At 38.8% G+C, this 23,543-nt stretch overlaps 4 protein-coding genes across 4 annotated transcripts; 2 read left to right on the top strand and 2 right to left on the bottom strand.

Annotated features, from left to right (window-relative positions):
- Positions 1-4,771: 4,771 nt before the first annotated feature.
- Positions 4,772-7,862, top strand: LOC112185784 (transcription factor RF2b). The gene is made up of 4 exons (XM_024324133.2): positions 4,772-5,377; positions 6,179-6,311; positions 6,603-6,687; positions 7,073-7,862. Exons 1-4 carry the CDS (start codon positions 4,887-4,889, stop codon positions 7,453-7,455), a joined length of 1,092 nt encoding a protein of 363 aa, XP_024179901.1. The 5' UTR covers positions 4,772-4,886; the 3' UTR covers positions 7,456-7,862.
- A 4,323-nt stretch (positions 7,863-12,185) lies between these two features.
- On the top strand, positions 12,186-13,620 carry LOC112185713 (expansin-A8). The gene is made up of 3 exons (XM_024324046.2): positions 12,186-12,425; positions 12,554-12,866; positions 12,980-13,620. Exons 1-3 carry the CDS (start codon positions 12,281-12,283, stop codon positions 13,281-13,283), a joined length of 762 nt encoding a protein of 253 aa, XP_024179814.1. The 5' UTR covers positions 12,186-12,280; the 3' UTR covers positions 13,284-13,620.
- Positions 13,621-13,802: 182 nt separating this feature from the next.
- LOC112174431 (mini-chromosome maintenance complex-binding protein) lies at positions 13,803-18,043 on the bottom strand. The gene is made up of 14 exons (XM_024312201.2): positions 17,745-18,043; positions 17,514-17,627; positions 17,320-17,427; positions 17,004-17,126; positions 16,622-16,666; positions 16,413-16,523; positions 16,161-16,316; positions 15,788-15,862; positions 15,510-15,623; positions 15,137-15,339; positions 14,887-15,022; positions 14,533-14,757; positions 14,365-14,432; positions 13,803-14,288 (listed from the first exon to the last, which is right to left on the bottom strand). The coding sequence occupies exons 1-14, from the start codon at positions 17,910-17,912 to the stop codon at positions 14,174-14,176; spliced, it is 1,761 nt and encodes a 586-aa protein (XP_024167969.1). The 5' UTR covers positions 17,913-18,043; the 3' UTR covers positions 13,803-14,173.
- Positions 18,044-18,674: 631 nt separating this feature from the next.
- On the bottom strand, positions 18,675-20,009 carry LOC112176426. Its single transcript, XM_024314350.2, has 3 exons — positions 19,666-20,009; positions 19,513-19,576; positions 18,675-19,060 (listed from the first exon to the last, which is right to left on the bottom strand). Exons 1-3 carry the CDS (start codon positions 19,969-19,971, stop codon positions 18,891-18,893), a joined length of 540 nt encoding a protein of 179 aa, XP_024170118.1. The 5' UTR covers positions 19,972-20,009; the 3' UTR covers positions 18,675-18,890.
- Between the last annotated feature and the right edge of the window lie 3,534 nt (positions 20,010-23,543).

Below are 23,543 nucleotides of genomic sequence, written 5' to 3'. Positions count from 1 at the left end.
ATTTTATTCCTTGATCGGTTCATCATATGAACAAAAGTGCTAATCATTTACCTTATCTTATGTTGACGAGGCACAAGCACCGTTTCAGTCAGCGAAATCATTAGCTTTCTACTATGATGTTTCGTCGGAACAATGGACCGTCACGCTCGGCCACACTCCGCTAGCCTCCAACTCGGCATAAGATAAGTACCTCTATCTTATCTCTTACGCTCTTGCAAATAGAGCCTTTTCCATAACTATACATGTCTCCATGACCCTTAAGCATGCCTACAACATGTTATTAATTAGCAACTTTCCTACAAGTACATGCTACACACATACATGCTTAAATTCACTTTCATGTGACATTCATCTAGAACCTTGTGACATTTATAGCTCAATTAAACATGCTCGGATAAACGCTTGCGAAACCGTTACGACTCGCTTGGGTATCAAAGCATGGCCGCGACTCGCTTGGGCTACGCCCCGCACGCTCATACAGCGCCTACACCCAACTTGCTCGAACACCTAACTCGCTCCACTTATCCAACATGCTTTAGTTACGCTCTCGGTTCACAATGCTTCATACATGTGGTCTAGCCTCCGGGCACCACACTTTTTCACGTTTTCTTACATATGGTCTAGCCTCCGGGCTCCACGAGTCTATGGTCTACGACCTACCGCCATGCGGCAGGGCGACGCCCCATTATCTCATGCACTTCATATATTAGTGCACCTCCGATGTAACTACATATACGAATTTTTGTCGTTTGTGATACAGGATAGCGAGTCCCTTCTTGCTTGCAGAGCTCGGGGACTTGTAGGGGCCGTACGCCTCTCGGATATTACTTATGCTTGATGACTTCATGGTTTGAACTCCCCAACCAAGAAGCTACTCTTACTCGGGGACTTCGGGGACTTGTTTATACCTACACTAGCAAGCTAGTTCTCTACATCACCAAGCATAAGTAACACCCACTTTGGGACATCCACGAGACATGGTGAGGCCCAACCGCTACTTACATCTTGTAGCCCTATGTTCAAGCTACGCTACGGTATCCGGAAGTCGCAAATCCGTCGCCGGGAAGTCACATTTCCGGCCTTGCCAAGTTGTCTCCACAATATGCTTCTCTAGACTAGAATAGTGGGTTCTTGTCCCACATCTAAGAAAATGTAAAGGAGATGGCTTCCTTCATCTATAAAAGGAATGCCTCCTCCCACAACTCAACACATTCATTACATCTCTTGTAATCTTGTTAGGCCGCAAGGCTCAACACACTAGTGCACATTCAAGTGGACGTAGTCTCCCGCTCATGCGGAGGCGAACCACTATACTTCGCTTGTGTCGCTCTCTCTATCTTTACTTATCGTTAATTAGATCCCCCAACGGATCCAAGCGTTAACAAAACCGATTAGAAAGAACTAGTTTTTCTAGTCGGTTTTGTTTTGACAGCGGAACCTCATTCCACTAATGATATATTGCATTGGAGGAAATACCGTATGGGTATGGAGAATGTATCGACATAAAGACAGAGGCTATGGATGACGACATTGCCTTTGTCGAATGGCACAACATCCATTTTTCACCAAAACATCATTCCTCCGCGGAGGACCATCATAAGTTATGACTACGAACCGAACTATCCACAACCTCCTTCCCCTTTTACACGGGAGAAGTTTGGTTCCCCTTGAGTTTCCAAAACGTGCATGGGATGGAGCTATAATTTAACGGCCGAGGCAATCTTCAAGAGGGGGTTTTGCTTTTCTAAATGAGCAGAATTCTACGTGTTTATAGTTTCTATTGCTTTTTGTTACTTAGGTATTTGAACGCACAGCTTCTCCTTCCAAAACTTTATGGCCATGACTGTAGAGCTCTTACGGTGTTAATACTCTTCTTTTCTTTACTAATTGGTGCATGTTTAAATATATTGTAGTTGTGAAGATTTCTAATATTATTAGGGATGTTATCTTCAAGCATATTACAATATGGAGTTTAGGCATCATGTATTCAATGCTTTCACTAATTAATGTTTGAGGGTAGTCGCACACTCGCACTAGCCCTTATTAAAAAAAATACTCTTCTTTTCATAGGATAATTCAATTCCTAATTTGTCCACTACTTACAGCTTTTTCTTCAATCAACAGAAAACAAGTCAAATTTTAGTCAATCTCAAAACTCATTTCCAAACGATTTTTATTTTACAATGAGAATATTGAAATTCCCCCAAAACAATCAGAATGTACTCTAATATTCGATAATAAATTTACAAGTTCGTATACTTATACGCTAAGAGGAAGCGTATAATTTAACCCTGAAAAATGTCATCGTTAGTATACGGTAAATAGAGATTGTTCAAATCCGGAGATTGAGGGTACACCTGTCATTGTAAAACAAATAAAGAATTAAAATAAATACAAAATATAATATTTACAAACATATATACAAATAACGCAAAGGGGGGGTTTAAGAATTATGGTTTCAAAAATTAAACTAAATAAAATAAACAAAATACAAAAACACATGTACAAGAATGAAACGTAAGAAACAAAGATCAAAACCAATTCCATGTAATCAAATTCGATTCAAATCCTGTAATTGATCATCTAAGTCATGAGAAAGAAGTTGATCATGTGAAACATTCGAAGCAAATGATTTCGCATATTTTACTTTCCTTTACTAATTAATCTAAGTGAAAACACCTAGATCAATCCTATTAAACATACAATCAAAGTCTAGAAAGCTAGCTAATCAAGACATGTTCAATGCAAGAAGCATAGAGAAAGGTTATCAACTTAAGTGCACAACTTAATATGAATAAGTTCACCTATTTGCAATCCTCTTGAATTGAATTCGACATTTGTCTAAAGCCTTTACTACTTGTGATTTAGGTTCACAAAACTATTAGGTGAATTGTTTACCTAAATTTAGCACCAATTACATGCAAATCCTATAAGTGTCGACCCATATAAGATAAACATGTAAAAGTTTTCTATCAAACAAATTCAATCGAACAAACTCACATAAGCAACTTAGAATCACAATTATGGAATTCGAAAACTTTATTTAAACATAGAAACTGAGCTTAAACTTTGCCCTAAATGTTATTATTAACTATAAACAAGTTCCTACGAATTCAAACAAGGAAAACCAAAAGGTTACAAGGAAAAAGATCGAATTACACCGTGAGTGGAGATGGAAATGGAGAGCTTGAACGTTGGACTCTTGAATCTTGGAAGCAAGTTTTCAAGGTGGATGATGGAGGCTATGTCTTCACGGCTCCTTCTTCTTCTTCCTCTCCTTGCTTGAAAATGCAGAACTTGCAACTAGAGAATGGAGAGAGGGAGAAAGCTTTCTGACGTTATGGAAGTATTTTCTAAATGAGAGAATGTTGTAAAACGTCAAGCTAGGGAGAGTATATATAGGGGACGTGAACTTGGTCTCCAAGCTTCATGAATCTTCTTTTATTTTCCCAGAGATTTATTTAATAATTCCACATAGCTTCCACCAATCACGTAGTGCCATGTCAGCTCTGTTGTGTCACCCAACCAATCAAAAACCTTCAAAATAAGTCCCTAATATATTGTTGAGGAAATATATGTGGATTTAATCTGATTTTCTTCTTCATTTTAGGCTCAATATCAAGGAATGAACCTAGACAATGAATTTGGACACATTTTGAACATTTTCTCCCTTAAAACTCTCCATGGCCTTATCTTTAACGTCTCCCCTTGATTTTCTCTTGATTTTCATGACAAATGCAGATTTTATTCCTTATTTTCATCCAAAATATATTGAGGGGATTTAGGAACGAATTTGGACTTGTTTTGAGTTTTTTCTTGTTGCACAATCCCTTGAAACTCTCTCTAGAATATTTCCAACGTTTTTCCTTGATTTTTCACATTATCTTTATGATTTCCCATGGCAAAATCAGATTTAATTCGCAAAAATATTTTCCTTACGTCCAACAACCCAAAATCACTTGGGCTTTTACCTTTTTGCCGAAATCCATAATTAATCTAGAAGGTTCTTAGGCCTCCATGTGTCATCTTCAAGTCATGATGTCTCCTAGTGCCTCCAAGAATCTTATTCCAACGCCATTTTTCTTCATTATTTCGACCATACTTCCTGATTGGCTTAGGAGTCTTGCTTTGTGAAAGTTTCCTCTTCTGAACAGGATTTCCTTGTTGGACCAGGAAAACTTCATTTATTCGTTTCAGCTCATTTATGAAGCCCTTGTGCCTTGTCATAGCTCTCTCCAACGTTTCCTATCTTTTCTTTCTCTTTTTGAGCTCATTCAGTTTTGTTTGCTCCATGGACCTGAAAATAGAAACTATTACTAAAAATAGAAATTTTTACTGAAAATATAAACTTTCTAAAAATATAAACTTTCCAAAACAAAAGAGATTTATTTAAGGAAATAACTAAGTAAATATAAGGAAATAACAATCAAAACGTCTCATTAAAATACTCCTATTATCTACAGTATATTACTGTATCGGTACATCAAGTAAATCAGTTCAATACAAAAATAAAACGGCTCCATATTTGCTTGGCCTGATATCGAACTAATCGATTGAAGTTGATCTACATTTTAATGTGCTGAGACTACTGATAAGATAATTGTAAAACTTTTCTCTATTACATGCCGCCCATAAAGGGTTTGGAGTTTTGGACGTAGGCCCATGTCCTTGACCCTCAAGCCCAAACCGTTGGTCAACCAACCCCATACGACGTCGTGGTGTATCCCCACCTCTCGTTTTCGCTCCAAAGGTGTATGTCCCCCCAAGATCACGAGTAAAGGTAACACTCACTCTAAACACCCAAAAGAACCAGAGAGTACGGAGATAGAGAGAGAGAGAGCCCGAAACGCGGAGAGAGCTCCCAGACGTGGACCCCAAGGAAAAAAATGCAAGATCCGGCGAACCCGAAACCGGATCCGAACCCGGCCGTCTCCCAGGACTCTTCCCGCCTCCCTATGACGACGTCGTTTCCGGACCCCACCCCAAGCCTCACCCTCCGCGGCTCCTACCACCGGCGCGCCCAATCGGAGGTCCATTTCCGGATCCCCGACGACCTGGATCTGCTGCAGGACCCCTTCGACGGCCCATCCGCCAGCTTCGAGGAGCTCGGCTCCGAAGACGACCTCTTCTGCACCTACATGGACATTGAGAAGCTCGGATCCAAGCTCGAGGATGGATCCTCCGGCCCCAAACCCGAGAATGCCGCCGGGTCAACGTCGCAGGCGGAGGCCGGCTCCGGCGAGGGGAGCAGCGCCAGGCCGAGGCACAGGCATAGCAGCTCCATGGACGGGTCCTTGGAATCGATAGAGGCTAAGAAGGCCATGGCTCCTGAGAAGCTCGCTGAGCTTTGGGCCGTCGATCCCAAGCGAGCCAAGAGGTATATTGTTTGATAATTGTAGTAGTTTGAATTTAATCTGTGGTTGAAATTTTTCATATATATAAATCAGCTTGGAGCCAAATATTTAAAGAACAGATTTTGGAAACGGTTTGGTTATTCAGTATATATTGCAGGAGATCTCCGATTTCTTGGATGAAGTCTTGTGCATCCTTATATTCTAGCATGACTACTAGTCTAATTAGTACTTTTGTGTTGCTATCTTGTCTTAATCAAGCCATCAGAGTGAAGTTTAGCACTCTCTGACTTAGGTGGAAAAACATTTAATAGCCATGCTTTTTTGTGGTTGAGAAAGTATTATTCTTGGTAGAAGAGATATTATTGTTCACTTTATCAAACCAAGGAACTTAATTTATCAGATTAGAAGTAGATCTGATCAGGGTATCCACAAGAGCTGGCATACAATTCTTAGGTTATTTTTATGTTTTCCATCAAATGGCCAAGAATTTTTTTCAATTATTTAGTGTTTGGTAGGAACATCATCATTTTGTTCCTTTATGTCTTCTAAGGTCTAACTACTTGAACACATAGATATCCCAGTCACACACACAGATCTGTATTCAGTCACATGGCTAAAAGCATTCATCTTTCAGTTGTTGTCTGATGGCTATGGCTCATTGAAATACTTTTTCATTGGATTTTGGGTATACAGCTTAGCATACAGCATATTGCTCATATAATACTTAATGGTGAACACTCGCTCTGTTGCACAAAAATGTGTAGATAGTTGGTTGAATGAAATTTATGGTGGTTATTTTCTAAGCAAGTTGCCAATTGATACAGGATTTTGGCAAATCGGCAGTCTGCTGCTAGGTCAAAAGAGAGGAAGGCCCGGTACATATCAGAACTTGAAAGGAAAGTTCAGACCCTTCAAACAGAAGCGACTACTCTATCTGCTCAACTCACTTTATTCCAGGTTCTTACTGAAATACTCGGCTGGTTTGGCCTATCATATTATAGTAATTTAGTTCATATAGTTCATCTGCATGGGCATGCTGCATGCCACATCAGAGAGAGAGAGAGAGAGATTACTTTGATAAAACTTGTAATTAGGAGTCGTTTGTTCTTCATTCATACACCTTGGTGTGGATTTAAGAAATTATCTATCATTCCTACATTTACCCAAGATTTTCACCCAATTACAATTTGTACCTGCTTGCCTACATAGCTCTCTGTGAGGTTTATGTTTTCTTGTTGTATTTTTCAGAGAGATACAACGGGATTGTCTTCTGAGAACACAGAGCTGAAGATTCGGTTGCAAGCTATGGAACAACAAGCTCAGTTACGCGATGGTATGTCTCATGCATGCCCACCATTTATATTTTGATGGCTGCATCTCAGTTTCCAGCAACTTGTCTTAGATTTTCCTGTTTTTACGACAAAATGGACCATTATCTGGGTTCTGGTCTAAGCTGATTCAGTGTTATCACTGGTTATTACCGGTCAAATTTATCCACTAGTACAGAATACTCGTGTAAGACTCCTTTGAGTCTGAGGTACTAAAAGTAGGTGCTAACACCAGTTGTCTCACACAATTAATGATGTGGTCTCTCTGAGCACATTAGTCTGGTCACTACAGTTTTTTGAACCAGGAATTAACCTGCGCATTTCTTACCTTGAAATTACTATGGCAATTGCTAACCACCAATCACTTGTTCTACTGTTTCCACAATACAGCTCTGAATGATGCACTGAAGAAAGAACTTGAGAGGCTCAAGATTGCAACTGGAGAAGCACTAACACACACTGATTCTTACAACCTGGGAATGCACCATTTTCCATATTCGCAATCCTCCTACTTTCCCGGTCAGCCACAGTCTGGGTCACGTGATTCTCAGAACATTCAGCTGCCACAGTTTCATCAGTTCCAGTCTAATATGCAAGCTCCGCATCAGCCTATGCTTGGTGCAGCAGCCCAATCACATGCTTGCTCAGAGATGATGCAGCAGGATTCAATTGGCCGATTCCAGGGGCTCGATATCAATAACAGAGGAGGTTCTCATCTAGTGAAGCCCGAAGGCCCCTCTATATCTGCTGGAGAAACCAATAGAAGATTTTGATTGCCGGCCGACCCATGGTCACCTTATTTGTTGAATTGTTCATAGACTGACCTCAGCCAAAGGTATGGTTTAACCTTTCATTGGACCTTGATTCTTTGAATTGATTGCTCTTGCAATTTTTGGTAGCTGATATAGGCCTTGAGTGATTCGTAGATTCGTCCTAGTCCATTCCTTTGGGTTGTTCATATGGGAATAGAGCATTGTTCCTAATTTCTTGTGATTGAAAGAGATACATGCAGCTTTTCATGCCAGGGACTTCTTTTTCCCCAACTCTAATGTATTTTTTTCATTTGTTGAACCGTTGGAAATGTCATGCTGTGGATAATGTGTTCTTCCGTGAAGTGTTGTTCTCGTTAGTTGAACTCTACGTTTCTCTCTTATATTATAGTAACTTGCTTTAACTTTCAGCAATTCTCAAATCTGTAGAAAGATTGTATTGTAAATTGTGGTGGATTAATTGAAGAAAAAAAGAATGCAGCCCAGACACCATGTCTTTAACAGGACATCATGATGAATGAATACTCCTGCAAATTAGCTAAACACAAGTGGATATTAATCCGCCCTTGTTACTGTTCATCATAATTTCAACTGTGGATTTGGTTCTGCGTTCAGTATGAACGTCCACCAATGGATGTAAGTTTGTTTGTGTTTGAATAAGATGAACAAAATGAAGGAGATACTGGGAATCTTGGACATAACATGGTGACAATACTCAATACTGTTCCGGTGAGAATAACTTATCGAAGGTGTAACTAAAGCCCCCACACGGCCGCACCTTCGTTTTAAATGTTAATCTCACTCGGTTACTATGGATGTTATGTTGTTAACAAAGATGTGCATGTAATAGTCAATTTTAAAACATGGGAGTTCATACATCTAAATAGTTCTCAACGGTGCCAAATCCTATCCTTGCTGATCCTTTTCCTTACGAATTTGGATGCATTGAAAGCTAAAGATTTGCTAATAGTGGAGGAATAATGCTTACTGAATGATAATTTCCACTCCATGTTCCTCTCTTTCATTTGAACCGTTCATTTTATAGATGATCCATTCCGTGAATATCAAACTAAATTCAGGGATTCTGTGAATATCGACTAATCCATGAGTAATATTCATATTTTACTCCGTGTCACATCTCACATCATTCTATTAGGTACATATGATACATGAATACATGAAAGCAGAGCTAACACCAGCAAATGGAAAGCATGTCACCTTACAAGGGCATAGACTGCCATACGCTAGGGTTTGGACCCTGTTGGTCTGAATTTGCCCCTATATTGGAAGCTAGAGTACATGTGGGTCTGTTTGTGGCTGCAAGCAGTGACCATGTTATTAACTACCCTATAGAAAGTGACCCTTCAAAACTCTCTAACCAATAGCCATATGGTCCATTCTTTGTTTTTCTGAACTTTGAACTTTATGCAAAGACTAGCAGACAACCCCTAGCGAGGGGCACTCTCATGGGTCCTCTAGAGACAACATTTCGGAGATTATCCACAATTTCACATGCCCTCTGTGGATCTCAATTCGAGCTCCATGGCTCCATCAACCTTGTCCATGAAGGTGGTCTCAGCAACTCTAGGTTCACATATATTACATTAGAATTCTGCCTTCTTTCATTATTATGAAAGGGAGAAGACATTCCTGGTAGGGTGCATATGGTTCAAAGCTTGTAATGCGATCGCAAAACATATATTAAATGACACAAATGTCATGTTCCGGTGGTTATAACAGTGAAATTCCGGAGATGAAAGCAATACGTTATATTTATGCATGGAATGATGGAATTATTGCTTGAAAGTTTATTTTTCCTTGTTATCAATGCATGAAACTTTCCGGTCTCGATGGAGACAGAAGACTGGAGAAGTCATGTTAAGGATATAAAAAGGTTTATGTTTATATCCATGTTTCCTTTACAACATTTTCTATGAATTCAACAATGAAGCCACAAATTTTGACTGAGCACCGAATTCGGTGCAGCAAAATCAGTTTGGACCATTGTCATTTATTTGCTTGCTCATTAATAAAGAAAATAATCCCCCGAAAAGAAAAGAAGCCCATGGAAGTGAAATATATGAATATGATACTCGAGGAACCATAAAGATTTTGATTCTAGATATCTTCTCCCATAATATTCCTGTGCAGAAGAGACAGATTTGACGATTTTGGTTTTGGGAAATCCCTATTGCGCATGCTATGGATGTTATATCATCCTCTCTTAAAATAGGAGAGCTATAAATATTCACGATTATTCTTTGTTTATATCATATCTTAGAAGCTGAAAGCATCGGTCACCAAATTTATCTGAAAGTGATGCATGGATTTAAGGGACCGCCAAGGGCGGGAATTGCATGTGCCCTAACATGGTAGGTCCATCGTCATCGAAATAAATCCAAGTTTTCTGACTCCTCCTCCAACTTTCTCTCTCCCCAAGTAGTAGACAAAGAAATACTATTGCTAATTTAAAAGAACAAACTCTTGATTGAGAAAAAGACATACTTGCCTCTAAGGCTCTAACTAACGAGGAGGAGAAGTAACTTTCACTCATCACCGTTGACAACGTAAGAAGAGATAGAGTTGGTAAAACTAGGAACTACTTGCATGGGTTTACTTCGGTAATGGTCATCTGAGATGGTATGTGTACACTACCGGAGTTTAAGAAAGGACAGTAACTAAAACTCTTGTACGGATTTCGGTAGATTAATGTTATTTGAATCTAACGTAATACAAAAATGAGGTGTGGATTTAGATATGTTGTTCTCTCTTATATTTTGCAAAGATTGAGAAGTATAATAATTGCATGCATTTGACTTGTATTCTCGACCTCTCGGGGGTCTAAAGGTAATAAGTTTCTTGAAATGCAAGCAAGAGATCTAAGAAAGTTATGAGTGTATGAATATACTAATAAAGTGTTGGAATAATTATTCTAAGGAAAAAGGAATAAAAAAACAAATTGGTTTTCCAGTTTCGTTCACACACTAATTTCATCAATGAATAAATGTTTAGGAAGAAGATCTTACTTGTGAAGAGGTGAGCATTTATTAGAAGAAGCTTTTAATAATCATAGATTACACCGTCAACAAGTAACATGCTACTGTTATTTTAATTCTTCACATATCGTCGTTTTGAAGGTAACAAACGTGCATCAGTGATATTACATTAATGACTAGGGTTATTTTTTTGGGTTGACAATTCAACTAGCAATTTATTTATACTTTAATTTGTCTTAAACGTTTTCGTTTTTTAATTTCAACCGACAAACTATTCTCGAAATCTTTCTACATATTTGGCCTTTTGCTACAGTATGGTGACTCATATCTGAATGATTAAAATTATGTTCATAACTTGTAGCAAGAAATTAGATTTACTTGTTTGATTAATTTGACTCATGTCTAACAAATCAAGCATATTTACAGATTCTCTATCTTTGAAGATGTCAATAATGATCAAAACTCACACGTGGAACTAATAGTTCATGATTCTCAATCTTCACCTTAAAGATGCTAATGATTTTCATGTCGGATTTACTAGAAGATCCTCTGCAGAACAATCTTCATTGATTCATTGCATCCTTCATGCATCAAATAAAATGATTGTTTCTTGTAACATTCTTGGGTTTCTATCAAAAATTTAAGCAAGGAAACGAAAAGGGTAAATAAGTTTGTTTCATTGCTTGAGGAGAGGATAACTAATAAGTTGCCGAAACTCACAAACAAGTAATATAAGGCTTGGGAAGAGTCTCCTCATTTCATTCATGATCAATGTCGATGAGATAAATTTGATCTCCCTAACTTTCGTTTTCATTGATTTGTTCACTCTCTCTCTCTCTCTCTCTCTCTCTCTCTCTCTCTCTCTCTCTCTCTCTCTCTCTCTCTCTCTCTCTCTCTCTCTCTCTCTCTCTCTCTCTCTCTCTCTCTCTGTGCTGGTTGCACTGTTGAAATTTGATGTTTTTCATTTTGTTCTCTAAAGATTTGGTTTTTGTGCCACCCTATTGGATTGTACATTATCTTTATTTCAATACATTTGGGGTGGGAGAGCACTATGCTCTTAAGTAATACAAGGGTGGAACTACATGTAGGTCTATAGCTAGGGTTCGATGGTAATTACCCTATGCTTCATTTCTTGCGCAGAGGGTAACTAATACATCGCCGAATTGATTTTGTGGCGGAACTATAAGATAGCAATGAATAATATAATCTTTCGGTGTAAACTATAAAAAGTCTCCAATCACCTTTTCTTAAGCGTGCAATATGAGTTTAAGGTATTTAAGATGAAGATAGGACTTGCCACCAAATTGGACTCACGTGAACCTAAACAACCCCAATCAAAGGGTTTAAGTTGTTGGCTTACTAATTTTGCGCAATTTCAGGCAAAACTAAATGAAATAAAGAAGAAAAATGCCCATTTCTACACGTAATAAGCACTAAACCATATAAATAAAAATAGTGGTATAAACTTTAAAGTATTTGTTTGTTGAAGAAATCAGTTGAGAATTGCATGTGCAGGTAGGGTCCTTGGGTTTTGCAGTTGGTAGTCTAACTGGAACATTTCCATGTGCACCATTGATTCTTGCGAAAACTGACCTGAAAATGTGAATCTGTTTCTGTGGTTTTGGCTCTTTCCCTCCAAGTTGAACTTTGCTCACTTACCTTGTCCCTTTCTGGTTCATAAACCCCACCACCCCCTTTGCCTTCTGATCGATCTCCTATATAAGCAAACCCCAGTTCCCCAAATTCTATATCACTCAAGTGTTTGAGCAGTCAATACTCAATAGTACTTTCCACCCTCTTCTTCTTCTAGCTCTCACTTCCTCTCTCACAAAATGGCTCTTACTTCATGCTTAGCTTTTACTCTTCTGGTCTGTGTCCTCAACCTCTGCATCAGAGGCACCTATGGCGACTATGGAGGCGGTTGGGTTGGTGGCCATGCCACTTTCTATGGAGGTGGTGATGCATCTGGCACAATGGGTGAGTCTCATTTTTAACTTTGATGGTTAAAGTTAAAAACTTCATTGTGTACGAGTAAAACCCAAAATGCCCAAAAGGGTAAACTTTTGGTTCAGTTTGACTAATTGGTATGTTTTTGGTTATTGCAGGAGGTGCTTGTGGATATGGAAACTTGTACAGCCAAGGGTATGGAACCAACACTGCAGCACTGAGCACAGCTCTGTTCAACGATGGCTTGAGCTGCGGGTCTTGTTACGAAATGCGATGTGACAATGACCCTAAATGGTGCCTTCCCGGAAGCATCATCGTCACCGCCACCAACTTCTGCCCTCCCAACTTGGCTCAGTCCAATGACAATGGTGGCTGGTGCAACCCTCCCCTCCAGCACTTCGATTTGGCTGAGCCGGCTTTCTTGCAAATCGCTCAGTACCGGGCTGGAATCGTCCCCGTCTCATTCAGAAGGTAAAAAAACCGATATAGTACACTCGAAGATGAAATATTATTTACTGGACAATATGACATGTTACGTAATGCGACAACATAGTCTAACATGGTTGTGGTTATTGTTTTTTCAGGGTTGCTTGTGTGAAAAAGGGAGGAATCAGATTCACAATCAACGGCCACTCCTACTTCAACTTGGTTTTGATCACAAACGTTGGAGGAGCAGGAGATGTGCACTCGGTTTCGATCAAGGGCTCAAAGACTGGTTGGCAATCCATGTCAAGGAACTGGGGCCAGAACTGGCAGAGCAACAACTACCTCAATGGACAGACCCTTTCTTTCCAGGTCACAACCAGTGACGGTAGGACTGTGACCAGCAACAACGTTGCCCCTGGTAACTGGCAGTTCGGTCAAACATTTTCAGGCAGTCAATTCTAGACTTTTACCAAGTTACCATTTGAGGTCTCTGGTGATTGTATATGTAATATTGTGATTCAGTGATTGGAAAGAGGAGGGTGAGATTTGTGGGGTAGATTAGGGAGAGGCAACGCCACGTGGGCGTCTATTGCTGAGGTGGCTCATTAACACCCGCTTGCTAGGCCTATATAGATAATGATATAAATTTATATAGTGGAAATTGTGAGTTTATGGTTTTTCTAGAAACAGCAATTTTCCATGTGATGATTGATAAGTATCTTTGAAGGTTTGTAAAACCAGTTTGGGCAGCTACTTTGTTCTGCCACCTTAATCAAATACTTGGTTGATTTCTCAGTAATTTTCCATTTTACTCTTTACTCTTTACTCAGTAATTTTCCATTTTCTATGTGACCTCACTATCCCAGCAATAAAGACCAAGAGAACATATAATTAAAGTGATAGTCAAGTCAGTAACCAAATAGAATGATCATAAGTTCATAACTTTGGTGTAAAATTGGCAGGAACATTATTTGATTACAAAATCCTCTGAACTTGAAGTACAGCCAGCCATTGGCTAGAAATTACACCAGTAACATAAAGCAGTAACTAAACTTTACTCTCACTTGAACCTCTCCAGTTCTTTTACTCTTCACTCTGTACTCAGTAATTTTCCATTTTCTATGTGACCTCACACTTTTCCCAGCAATAAGATGAAAGACTAAGAGAATCTATAAGGTACTAATCAGTAACCAAATAGAATGATCATAAATTCATAAATTTGGTGTAAAATTGAGAGGCAGCATATTAGATTAAACGGCACATCATTTGATTACAAAAGCCTCTGAACTTGAAGTACAGTACATTGGCTAGAATTTACACCAGGAACATAAATCAGTAACTAAACTTTACTTTCACTTGATCCTCTCTCTTCTTAACCTCTCCAGTTCCTTGACCATCTGCCAATGTTCCAATGATAGGCTGGTTTCGCCGAAACTCATAGACAACAGTCGACCCATTGTCAGCAATCTGCAAGCAAGGAGACTATTAACAGGGCTTGTTTTTGAAATGAAAGAACATTTGGGAAAAATTTCTGGTCTCTAACCTGCTGAAGTCTTGGCTGCCTATACTCCTATCTGCTTGCTTTGCTTCAACCAAGTCATTTTCTATCACCTGTAAGGTATTGAATGATGAAATCAGAAACCACAACATCTATAACAGCAAAGTAAAGATGGATGATTTTAATATTTCATAAGACTATGCACATTTTTACCTTCTGTATTTCTGGCTCTATAGAATGGGGCAATGATCTAACAGTAGCCAAGTACCATCTCCAAGCCTCTAGTGCTTCTGCAGTGGCTTCAAAGGAATCCACTGAAGAGGGTTGGAAAGGTAAAACTATGTCAGCTGGTAAGACGTTTGATTTGCCTTCAGAAAGAACAAGCAATTGGACATCAGCGTCCATGTCCAATTTATAGTACTGAAAATCATATTCCACCTGAAAGTTGAAGCAAAGTGCTTTAGTAACAATCTCATGAAGCAAAAACACTGGTAACCATGCCAAGTTTGATTCAGTAATACAAAAGGATATCACAAAAACTACAGCATAATGCAAAAGAAAAATCACCTTTTGCATTTCCATTAGAGTTTTAAGCAATCTTGCATTTTCAACCCCAACAGAGTTGAGAGTCCCAGCTTCCAACTGGGTCTCATCAAAGATCAAGTGTGAACCCTCAGCCAGCTGCAGAGCTCCAGTAATCAGTCTGAAGCAACATGAAAAGTTAGAAACTATAATGAAATTATAGTTTTAAATTTAAAAGAAAAAACATTATCAAAGAAAAATTACACTCAGTTAACATATTCAGAAGTCTGATCACCTGTTTGTCTCATAATCTTTTTTTGGCGCAAGAGAAGCAGTGTTAAGATAATCCACTGTTAGAGATATACAGTGTGTGAAAGGTAAGAGATTCTTGATAGCAAGGAGAAGACGAGGGCCAAACACAGGCACACTTTCTTTGTTGAAACAATTGAGATTTAGAGAAAGCTTCCCCACAGCAACAGTGCCAACTCTAGAATACACCTGACAAATAAGAAAGACTATCACATACCTCAGGTTTGAGGAGAGCTACAGAAATAGCGGTAGTTTAAGAAACTGAAATAAAAAAGGGAATCTCAAGTGATCTTGATGTGCAAAAAACAATGAAGTGCCATCATGTAGATCCAGCACTGACAATTCTGACATGAGCTTACCGTGGACAAAAGATGCAAGAGCAGGAATTCAGCAGCTACACCATCATTACCAAGAACAGCTGTAAGATGCCTCAACAGAGCATTTCTGATATCTTTCACCAAGTTGGGCTTTACCTACAAGATCAGAAAGTAACAACGTTATAAACACTATCAAAATAAAAAAGAGAAGAAACTGCATGATAATATTTACAGATCCCAGAGAACCAGAAATACACCGGTAAAGCATATTAATCCATCCTTTTTGAAGAAATATGAGACTAAAGTGAGCATGGAAGTACCTCCATTGTGGGGGAGCTAGGGAGGAAGTCCTGAACTGCAAGCTTCCTGTGAGTAAGACAGTGGAGACGTGGCACCTGCACCAAGGAAAGAATATGAGAACAAAAATATTAAAGGGCAAAATGTACTTGTAGTCTAACAGACTAACACCAGATTCTAACCAGTAAGCGAGTGGTTGACAACACCAATCTATGGAAATACATATTTGCCACCAATTTGCTATTTCATAAATGTTGCTTGTATTAATATTCTAAATTATTCAATATGTCACGGGATTGCATAAATAGGCCAAGCATAAGTCTCATACAACAATTCCCTTAGGTTCCTGCATGTACAGGGCAAAACAAGCAAATGTGCTTGTATATGGAGATGTACCTTATTGGGGGGCAACTGAACCAAGACATCTTCACTAAAACCATTTGCAAACTCATCATCATCATTTTCCACTTTAAACTCTGGATCAAAAGTGAACACTCCAACAAACTCAAAAACCTCATTTAGCTTCATGTCAGACTCTGGACAATCATATATCTGATCAAACAGAATAATACAAATTTCATCAGTTTTCAAGAATAAGTGAGAGCCCATCTCAGTTTATCGTAGTTTTAGAGTAACTGCATAATGTACCTTAACAAGACAAGGAAGTGAATCCCTGTTAACATCAGGCAGCATACTCATACTAGAGCTGGTGCCCTCAACGTTCAACTCCTGAGACTGGGAAGGATGTCCGTCCTCTTTCTGGAAAAGGGAAGAAAAATGAAGAAAACTTATTATTCTAATAGAGATGTTAAATACTAAAAAGGAGGAATATTTAATCGAAAGAGACTCCTACTTACCAGTTTTTTGGGGGATGGAGAACCTTGAAATCCCTCATCTGAGACCTGCCAATAAATGCAGTATGTCAAGGCCCACAACAAAGTACTAAAGATGAATGCTTCTTAACCTACTAACTAAATTATGACAATCCAATTTTTCATTGAAACGAAACAAAGGTTCCTAAATTTTTCTTTTTGAAATGAACAAGTTTCCTACTCATTTTGGCAAGTGAAGAAATCCTAAATGTAGATAATATCTGCTTTCAGCAGCTTTAAAGCCGAGCACAAAGAGGTTTTGCATTGTATTTGCAGTTGCCATTTTCCACTTAAATACATGATTATCCTTTAAAAGTAAGTCGAATTAAACATCTGAATATACAGATTACTGAGGAATAGAAATTACATCAAAATCCATGTTATCTGTAGATTCATCCAATCTCTGGCGCTTCTCTCCATGTTGGGTTGTCGAATCCATACTTCTATACACCACTGCCGGAGGTTCAGTCCACGAATTCAGTCCCGGAACCTAATAATGCAAACAAGACACCAATCCAATATGAATCAAATCACATAACAAGCCACAGTCTTAATCCTCAATTCCTCATATCCAAACTAAAAATTCTAGCAAACTCCTTAAAGTCTAAGCATTGCCACTCTACTCAACAAAAAAAAAATGAAAACTTAAATACAACCGAACTATAACCTCATGGAAAACTCACCGGAACACAGTAGAGCATACGGCGTTCCCATATCCGAGTTTCGGAACAAGAATCAATAGGGTATTGAGCCACATCCACAAACTTGTTAGTTCTCCAAACCGATCCATCCTTCAAAACAACCCAATAAATCGATTCAGCCCGATACAAATCAACCTCTATTGCCTATATCAACACAAATTAGGGCATAATGTTACCTTATAAGCACCCACATAGAGCTCATTTCCCAGCATATCTTGCACCATCCCCCGAAACCGAACCAGAGTATTGGGCTGAATCCATCTAATAGTTGAAGAATTCAAAATCGGAACCTAAATTTTATCACAAAAAATAATCAAATTAAATCACACATTTCACATAAGAGGCTATTTCAAAGAGAATTAGGGTTTTGAATTGAAGACCGGAAGTCAAAGGTTGGGGCTTTTGACCTGAGAGAGGCCGCCGTCGTCGAAGAGAAAGCGGCGGAAGAGGTCGACGGCGCCCCAGTCGCGGCCGGCGAAGTTGACCGGGTCGGATCCGGAAGAGACGGCCTTTTCGAAAGTTGATCGGACGGCGCCGAGAGGGTTGGCCAGGCAGTCGTGCGCTACTCCCACCATATCTGATAGCTCTCTCTCTCTCTCTCTCTCTCTCTCTCTGGTTTCTCTGTGCCTCTTGGGATCGGCTTCCCGCGCTTTTAAGTGAGGTGGTTGGGTTTTTCCCGCTAGAACCTGTTTGCTCCCGCCATTTTTTTGGTCCTAGAGATTACGGGACGGTGTGGAGGCATAGGGCTCCGTCATAAGTTTTGGGCTGGCCTATCTTTGAGGTAGGCCTGGGTTGGAACACAAGCCCAAGTGGAATGGAATAAAAAACGAAGATAAATTAAAAAAAAAACCCATGCAACACTTTTGGCGTCAAAATATTATTTGGCCACGGAATATCGTCGGTAAATATTTGAAAATTATCATAGATATTGATAATTGATAATTGATGATAAGCTTATCACAGGGATGCTTCATTGTTGTGACCGACATTTATCGTTGGTGATACTTTTGCTGACAACATGACGTTAAAAACTTTAAAATAGTCTTTTGAATGAAAATATTTTTATAATTTTTTTTTATGAATAATAAATTTGTCAGGATCCCAGCACTATATCATCACTTGTGAAAAATTGTGTATTAAACGCTTATTTCTTACTACAAAAATTTCAAATAGTGAGTTTCTGTATTTTAATTTTTTGAATGATCGATCTTTAATTTATATTTCGTATTACATCAATAAGTGCTTAATGTATTAATCACAAGCTAAGTCCACTCCTTTATCTGATTCCAACTTTTAATGTTGTCAAGATCATCATCACTTTATAAAAACCATACCAATTTTCTAATGTGAGACTCTGGAAATTTCTGCAATACCCACAATTTTCATTCAGACTCTAACAACGCTATTTTCTTTAATCACATTACATCTAATAATGTTGATAACATCAGTTAGGATCTGGGATATCTGATATAAAAGCAACTTCCACAATGCTATCTGTCATGCACCAATGAAAATTCGGAAACAATCACTCCAAACATGTGATCTACTCTTCATCAACTTGAGAAAAGTCTGGTAAAGAAGTTGCCGGATTTCTGTTTCCCCATACACGCCACATGAACGTATCTTCCGAGCTTGTCCACTTGCCTTGGCTCACCTCGGGTGTCCTTCTTGCACACCTTGCACGTTTTGTCGACCCACCCTTCTTCTACATATTGCCCATCCACTAATTGAAAATAGAACGAAACCAAAGTTAGGAAAATCACCGAAGCATAGAAGCATGATAATTGAAAAGGTCTGTTGTCCATGGTAGTCTAGTTTCTTCCTCAATTAATTCTGTCTTCTAAAGTTGCTAAGCAAACTTGTAGGTAACTTTTAGTGCAAATTTTTTGGTACTTTCGTTGCAAAACATCGGAACCATAACTGCGTAACATGTATACTAAATCTATGGTACCTACGATTCTACGAATCTATGATTTGCACTAAGTTCTTGTATATATAAGCGAGAAACCAATACAAGTACATTCTTCTGTTAGCTAGAAGTACTCTAAATCTGGGGGGTTTGCAAAATTAATTCTGATGCTTTCTCCTATGCTATACATACAAGGATGTCTGATGTCTCCTTTAGAGTGAAATTACACGCAAAATAAAATTTCGTATTCTCATGAACATATATACCTTCAACATAGGATTTGAAGAAATCCTTGTAAGTGCCTCCAATTTTCCTTCTGAGAGCCCCATACTACACCAAAAATGAGAAACTCCACTAAGCAATTCCACAACACAAAAAACAAGGGATTCGAACTTCGAAATCACTTTAACATCACATACCTGTTCTCTTGACATCTGTTCTCCAGACTTGGTGGCCTGTCTCGCATCTTCGAGAAGTAGAGCGTCTTCTTCAGACCTGGTTTGAGAGAAATCAAGCGCCTCTGTTACACTGCTAAACAGTGACTGTTTCCTTTTCTTGGGCTCTTCTTCTTCTTCCTTCTCACCCTTCTCTGTTTTGGCCAAAACTCTGAACTGGGACTTCTTGTTGAACTTGAAGTTGGATTTAGATGAACTCTCTGCAGCTCCAAAATTTGAAAGGAAACTTCCACGTGGGGGTGTCACAGGAAGTGTTCTTAGTACTCCCATGTCTGCTTTACTTAGATATATATTCTGATTCTGCAACTACTGAAGGTAATTGCTCCTTATATTTTGGATGAGAGGGTGTCTGTATGAAGCCTATTTGGACCACTGGTTAACGGCCACGTGTATAGATACATTGCAGGACTGCCACTCAGAAGAGAAACCTCGTGGTCAGTATAATAGTACGTGGCCAATTATCATAGCAGTCATTTGGTGTTTCTCGAGTCATTCATTCATTCAAAGCTCAAGTATCTAATGGTAATGGAAATTGAAAGTGATGGCCGGTGAGCCTGAGCCTCCAATTTTCAATGGTCATGAGGTTTTAGATACTCGAAGTGTACGCGCTACCTCGAATCTGCTTTAGCGTTTAGCAATATAACATGAGGTTTTAATCGTGACACTCTAAAGGGTCTATGAATCAAGTGTAACATATATGACGTTTTTGGGATCTTTAACAACAACTGTGAACTATACAGAATTGTGATCTATTTTATATATGAATATAAGCTGCTAGCTAGTATATTTGCTTCTTGAAACACGAGCGAAGGAAGCTGATTGAAGCTATTTGTTAAGAATTTGAAAAGTACCCCTTGAATTGTTCGAATGAGAAGTTAAGAGTAGTCTCCTCAAATCTGAACACGTAGCCTTTAAAAGCGTCCCAAAATGTGAGGTCAGGCCATAATCTTCAACCATATTCTTGCATCGTCATTTCGTAGTTCTCGTGTCTACTTACTGTAAATTAAGAGTCATCCACTACCAAATCTCACTACCAATTTGCTTCTGAGAATCAGATCGGACCCTCAGTCGGAGACTCCACGTCCCCAGCGTCGACTCTCCACAACTCGACTCCTTCAATATGGAGACGCCGGACAAGTCTCCGGTCATTAAGTTTAATTCTTCAATGAAACTTCGCAGCGTGTACTGGGATCCTGTAATGGCTTGATCTGTGTAGCTCAGGAAAACCTTTTTCTCTGGTGCGAAGTTACTATGTGGAACCCAGTAACTGGATTCATGCATAACTTACCTGCTCCATATTTTTACCTAGACAGCTTCTTTATTACTGGCTTTGGCTATTTGTCGGTGACTGATGATTACAAAGTTCTTTTAGGCGGCTGTTCTGATACTACTAAGGTTCAGGTTTTCTCATTGAGAGCTAACATTTGGAAAACAATTGAAGGCCCTATCCTCCATCGTTTCAGGCCTCCCGGGGTTCTTTTAAATGAGACTCTTCATATTAAGCATACTAAAACACGTCTCATGGCTTTCGATTTGGCGAAAGAAGAGTTCCGGGCAATGTGGCTTCCTGATTTTGAAGGAACAGGTCGGCGTGGGAGAGACAAAGACAAGGAGAATAGTTCGGTTTATGATCTTGGTGTTTGTGGAGGATGCCTGTAATCTGGTTCATTGGGACCCTACACATAAACCTATTGGGTTGTGGGTCATGAAAGAATATCGTGTGTGCGAGTCTTGGACTAAGCTATATGAATTTTAGGTTTCCGAGCGGCATACCTCTTTCATGCTCATACCACTATTGGTTATGGAAAGTAGTTCCGTTTTGGCAAGATTGGCTACTGGGAGATGTGGGGTGGTAAGGATTGATCATAAAGAAAGTAAGCCTGTCATCTATTTTGTTTGGAATAGTGAAGGAGAGAAGCATGTCATTGAGATAAACAACTGTGGTAAAAACCTTGACTTGATTGTATATGAAGAGACTCTACTTTGGATTAATGGTTGTAATGGGGTGAAGGAAGATAAGGTCAAAGGACTAAACCCAACATACAGCTGCTGAAATGAATAGGAATGTTTGCCTCATGCATGATTCAAATTCTGGTTAGTGTTACTCCTCAATTTCAACTCTTCTTGATCACGATTAAATTTTCTCTTGATGCATATGATAAAATGTTTTTTGTTTGTCTTTGTTGCTGTTATTTAGTACTCAATTTTCAGTGTCCTTTTGAGTTCATACTTGGTTGTGGACCAGTCCATCTATTACACAAAGATGCATTTCCGTTGTTATCGACGCCGTGTACACTTGATGCTTGCTTCACTGGCTTCATATACAACGTGGTCGTTGTATTTCATTATTTGGGAACTTTGCTTATACTCTGCAATCTGCATTGGTTTAAATAATCAACTGCTATGGGATTAAATTTATACCTCTACTAAGAGTCGAGCCTGGAAAGTTGGTTACTTAAGTAAATGTATGAACAATGATGATGTTCTGAAGCAAAATGAATACGGTACTCGTCTCTTTGGTTCTGATGTTGAATTTGTGATGTGTTTGTTGAAAGAGACTCCCAATGGTCTACTTTAAATCTCCATTGTCCCAGAATATAAAAAACACAGCATAGAAACATAATGACCTGCTTTTATATGCGTGACACTGGCCTTCCTTACCTTATTGATATGATACGATGCAGCTTAAATGGATCTGCATGCTGATGCTGTGCTAGCTTATTTTGTTGTTTCTTCAATCTCTAACGTACTGTAGAATCTAATGTTATATGATACTGATGTTTGGTGATATATATGACCATTTAAAATATTCTTTCATTCTGTTACGAGAACAATGTTAAGATATTTTTCTTCTGATTCTGTCGTTTCTTTGCTTTTGAAATGAACATCTTCTTTAAACATTGCGGTTCTGTATTCTCTCAATTGAGGAAACTGTAAAAATATAGTATAGGAGGACACACTTCTTCCTGGTTGTTCATTCACTTCATTGATTTGCATAGTTTGATGGTATCTGAATGTCCTGAAGCATGTTTGATAATGCGGGTTTTTGGAAATTGCACGAGTCTGAACCAGTAGAAGGGGGTGCACTCTAGGAATCCGAGAGGACCTTGTTGCAAGATGCCGGCCATTTTCCCGTTCTATCATTTTTTCGGGTTATCTATATCTAGGATTCTGCTGATCATTATACTTAATTTATAAAAATAATGTAATGAGCTGTGAGTCTTACTGATATATCTATCTTATTTTACTATCTTTAGTTGATGGGATGTTTGTTTGTAACCATTGGAAACCTGCTAGTCAATTAAATAAATAAATAAATAAAAATAAAAATCCTGCTTGCAACGTTCCGCAAAGTCAAGCTAAAAGATTGCAGATATGCTGGCTAACTATTAACTCCGGATTGCAGCAAGGCTAGCCACACTCACGCAAGCAAGTGATGCTAATAACGTCCATCGCTTGAAAGCAAGAGAGGCCCGTTCAACGAAGTTACATAGGCAATTTAAGTTCATGCAAATAAGTGAAGCTAACGATGTCAATGCCGAGGTTAAGCACACAAAAAGATGCAAGATCATCGTATTTTTTGTAAATCGTATTTTTTATAGTTGATACTGTAAAAATGATAGAAACTATTGTAGAAGTGGTAACACAATAACCATCTATTCTCAAAGCATACGACCTCTCTCACTACAAAGTGTGTTATTTTAGTCGGACGCAAACTCTTATACTCTTTTAAGCACGGTTTCTCTATCACATATCTACAATCCTGTTATGACACTTGCAAGTTAATACAGGGTATTTCCAGAGTTCTGTCAACATCCCAAGTCATGCACCCTTGCAATCAA

This window comes from Rosa chinensis, chromosome 1 (assembly GCF_002994745.2).
Source record: "Rosa chinensis cultivar Old Blush chromosome 1, RchiOBHm-V2, whole genome shotgun sequence".
NCBI classification, from domain to species: Eukaryota; Viridiplantae; Streptophyta; class Magnoliopsida; order Rosales; family Rosaceae; genus Rosa; species Rosa chinensis.
This window is presented reverse-complemented; position numbering and strand designations above follow the sequence as displayed.

Coding starts and splice junctions, on each gene's coding strand:
- LOC112185784 (XM_024324133.2), top strand. CDS start 4,887: ATGCAAGATCCGGCGAACCCGAAACCGGATCCGAACCCGGCCGTCTCC. Junction 5,378..6,178: donor GATCCCAAGCGAGCCAAGAG/GTATATTGTTTG, acceptor CAATTGATACAG/GATTTTGGCAAATCGGCAGT. Junction 6,312..6,602: donor CTCAACTCACTTTATTCCAG/GTTCTTACTGAA, acceptor TGTATTTTTCAG/AGAGATACAACGGGATTGTC.
- LOC112185713 (XM_024324046.2), top strand. CDS start 12,281: ATGGCTCTTACTTCATGCTTAGCTTTTACTCTTCTGGTCTGTGTCCTC. Junction 12,426..12,553: donor TGATGCATCTGGCACAATGG/GTGAGTCTCATT, acceptor TGGTTATTGCAG/GAGGTGCTTGTGGATATGGA. Junction 12,867..12,979: donor GTCCCCGTCTCATTCAGAAG/GTAAAAAAACCG, acceptor TTGTTTTTTCAG/GGTTGCTTGTGTGAAAAAGG.
- LOC112174431 (XM_024312201.2), bottom strand. CDS start 17,912: ATGGTGGGAGTAGCGCACGACTGCCTGGCCAACCCTCTCGGCGCCGTC. Junction 15,340..15,509: donor TCTTGCATCTTTTGTCCACG/GTAAGCTCATGT, acceptor CTTATTTGTCAG/GTGTATTCTAGAGTTGGCAC. Junction 15,023..15,136: donor AAAGATTATGAGACAAACAG/GTGATCAGACTT, acceptor ATGTTGCTTCAG/ACTGATTACTGGAGCTCTGC.
- LOC112176426 (XM_024314350.2), bottom strand. CDS start 19,971: ATGGGAGTACTAAGAACACTTCCTGTGACACCCCCACGTGGAAGTTTC. Junction 19,577..19,665: donor AACAGATGTCAAGAGAACAG/GTATGTGATGTT, acceptor TTTTTGGTGTAG/TATGGGGCTCTCAGAAGGAA. Junction 19,061..19,512: donor CTTCAAATCCTATGTTGAAG/GTATATATGTTC, acceptor ATTTTCAATTAG/TGGATGGGCAATATGTAGAA.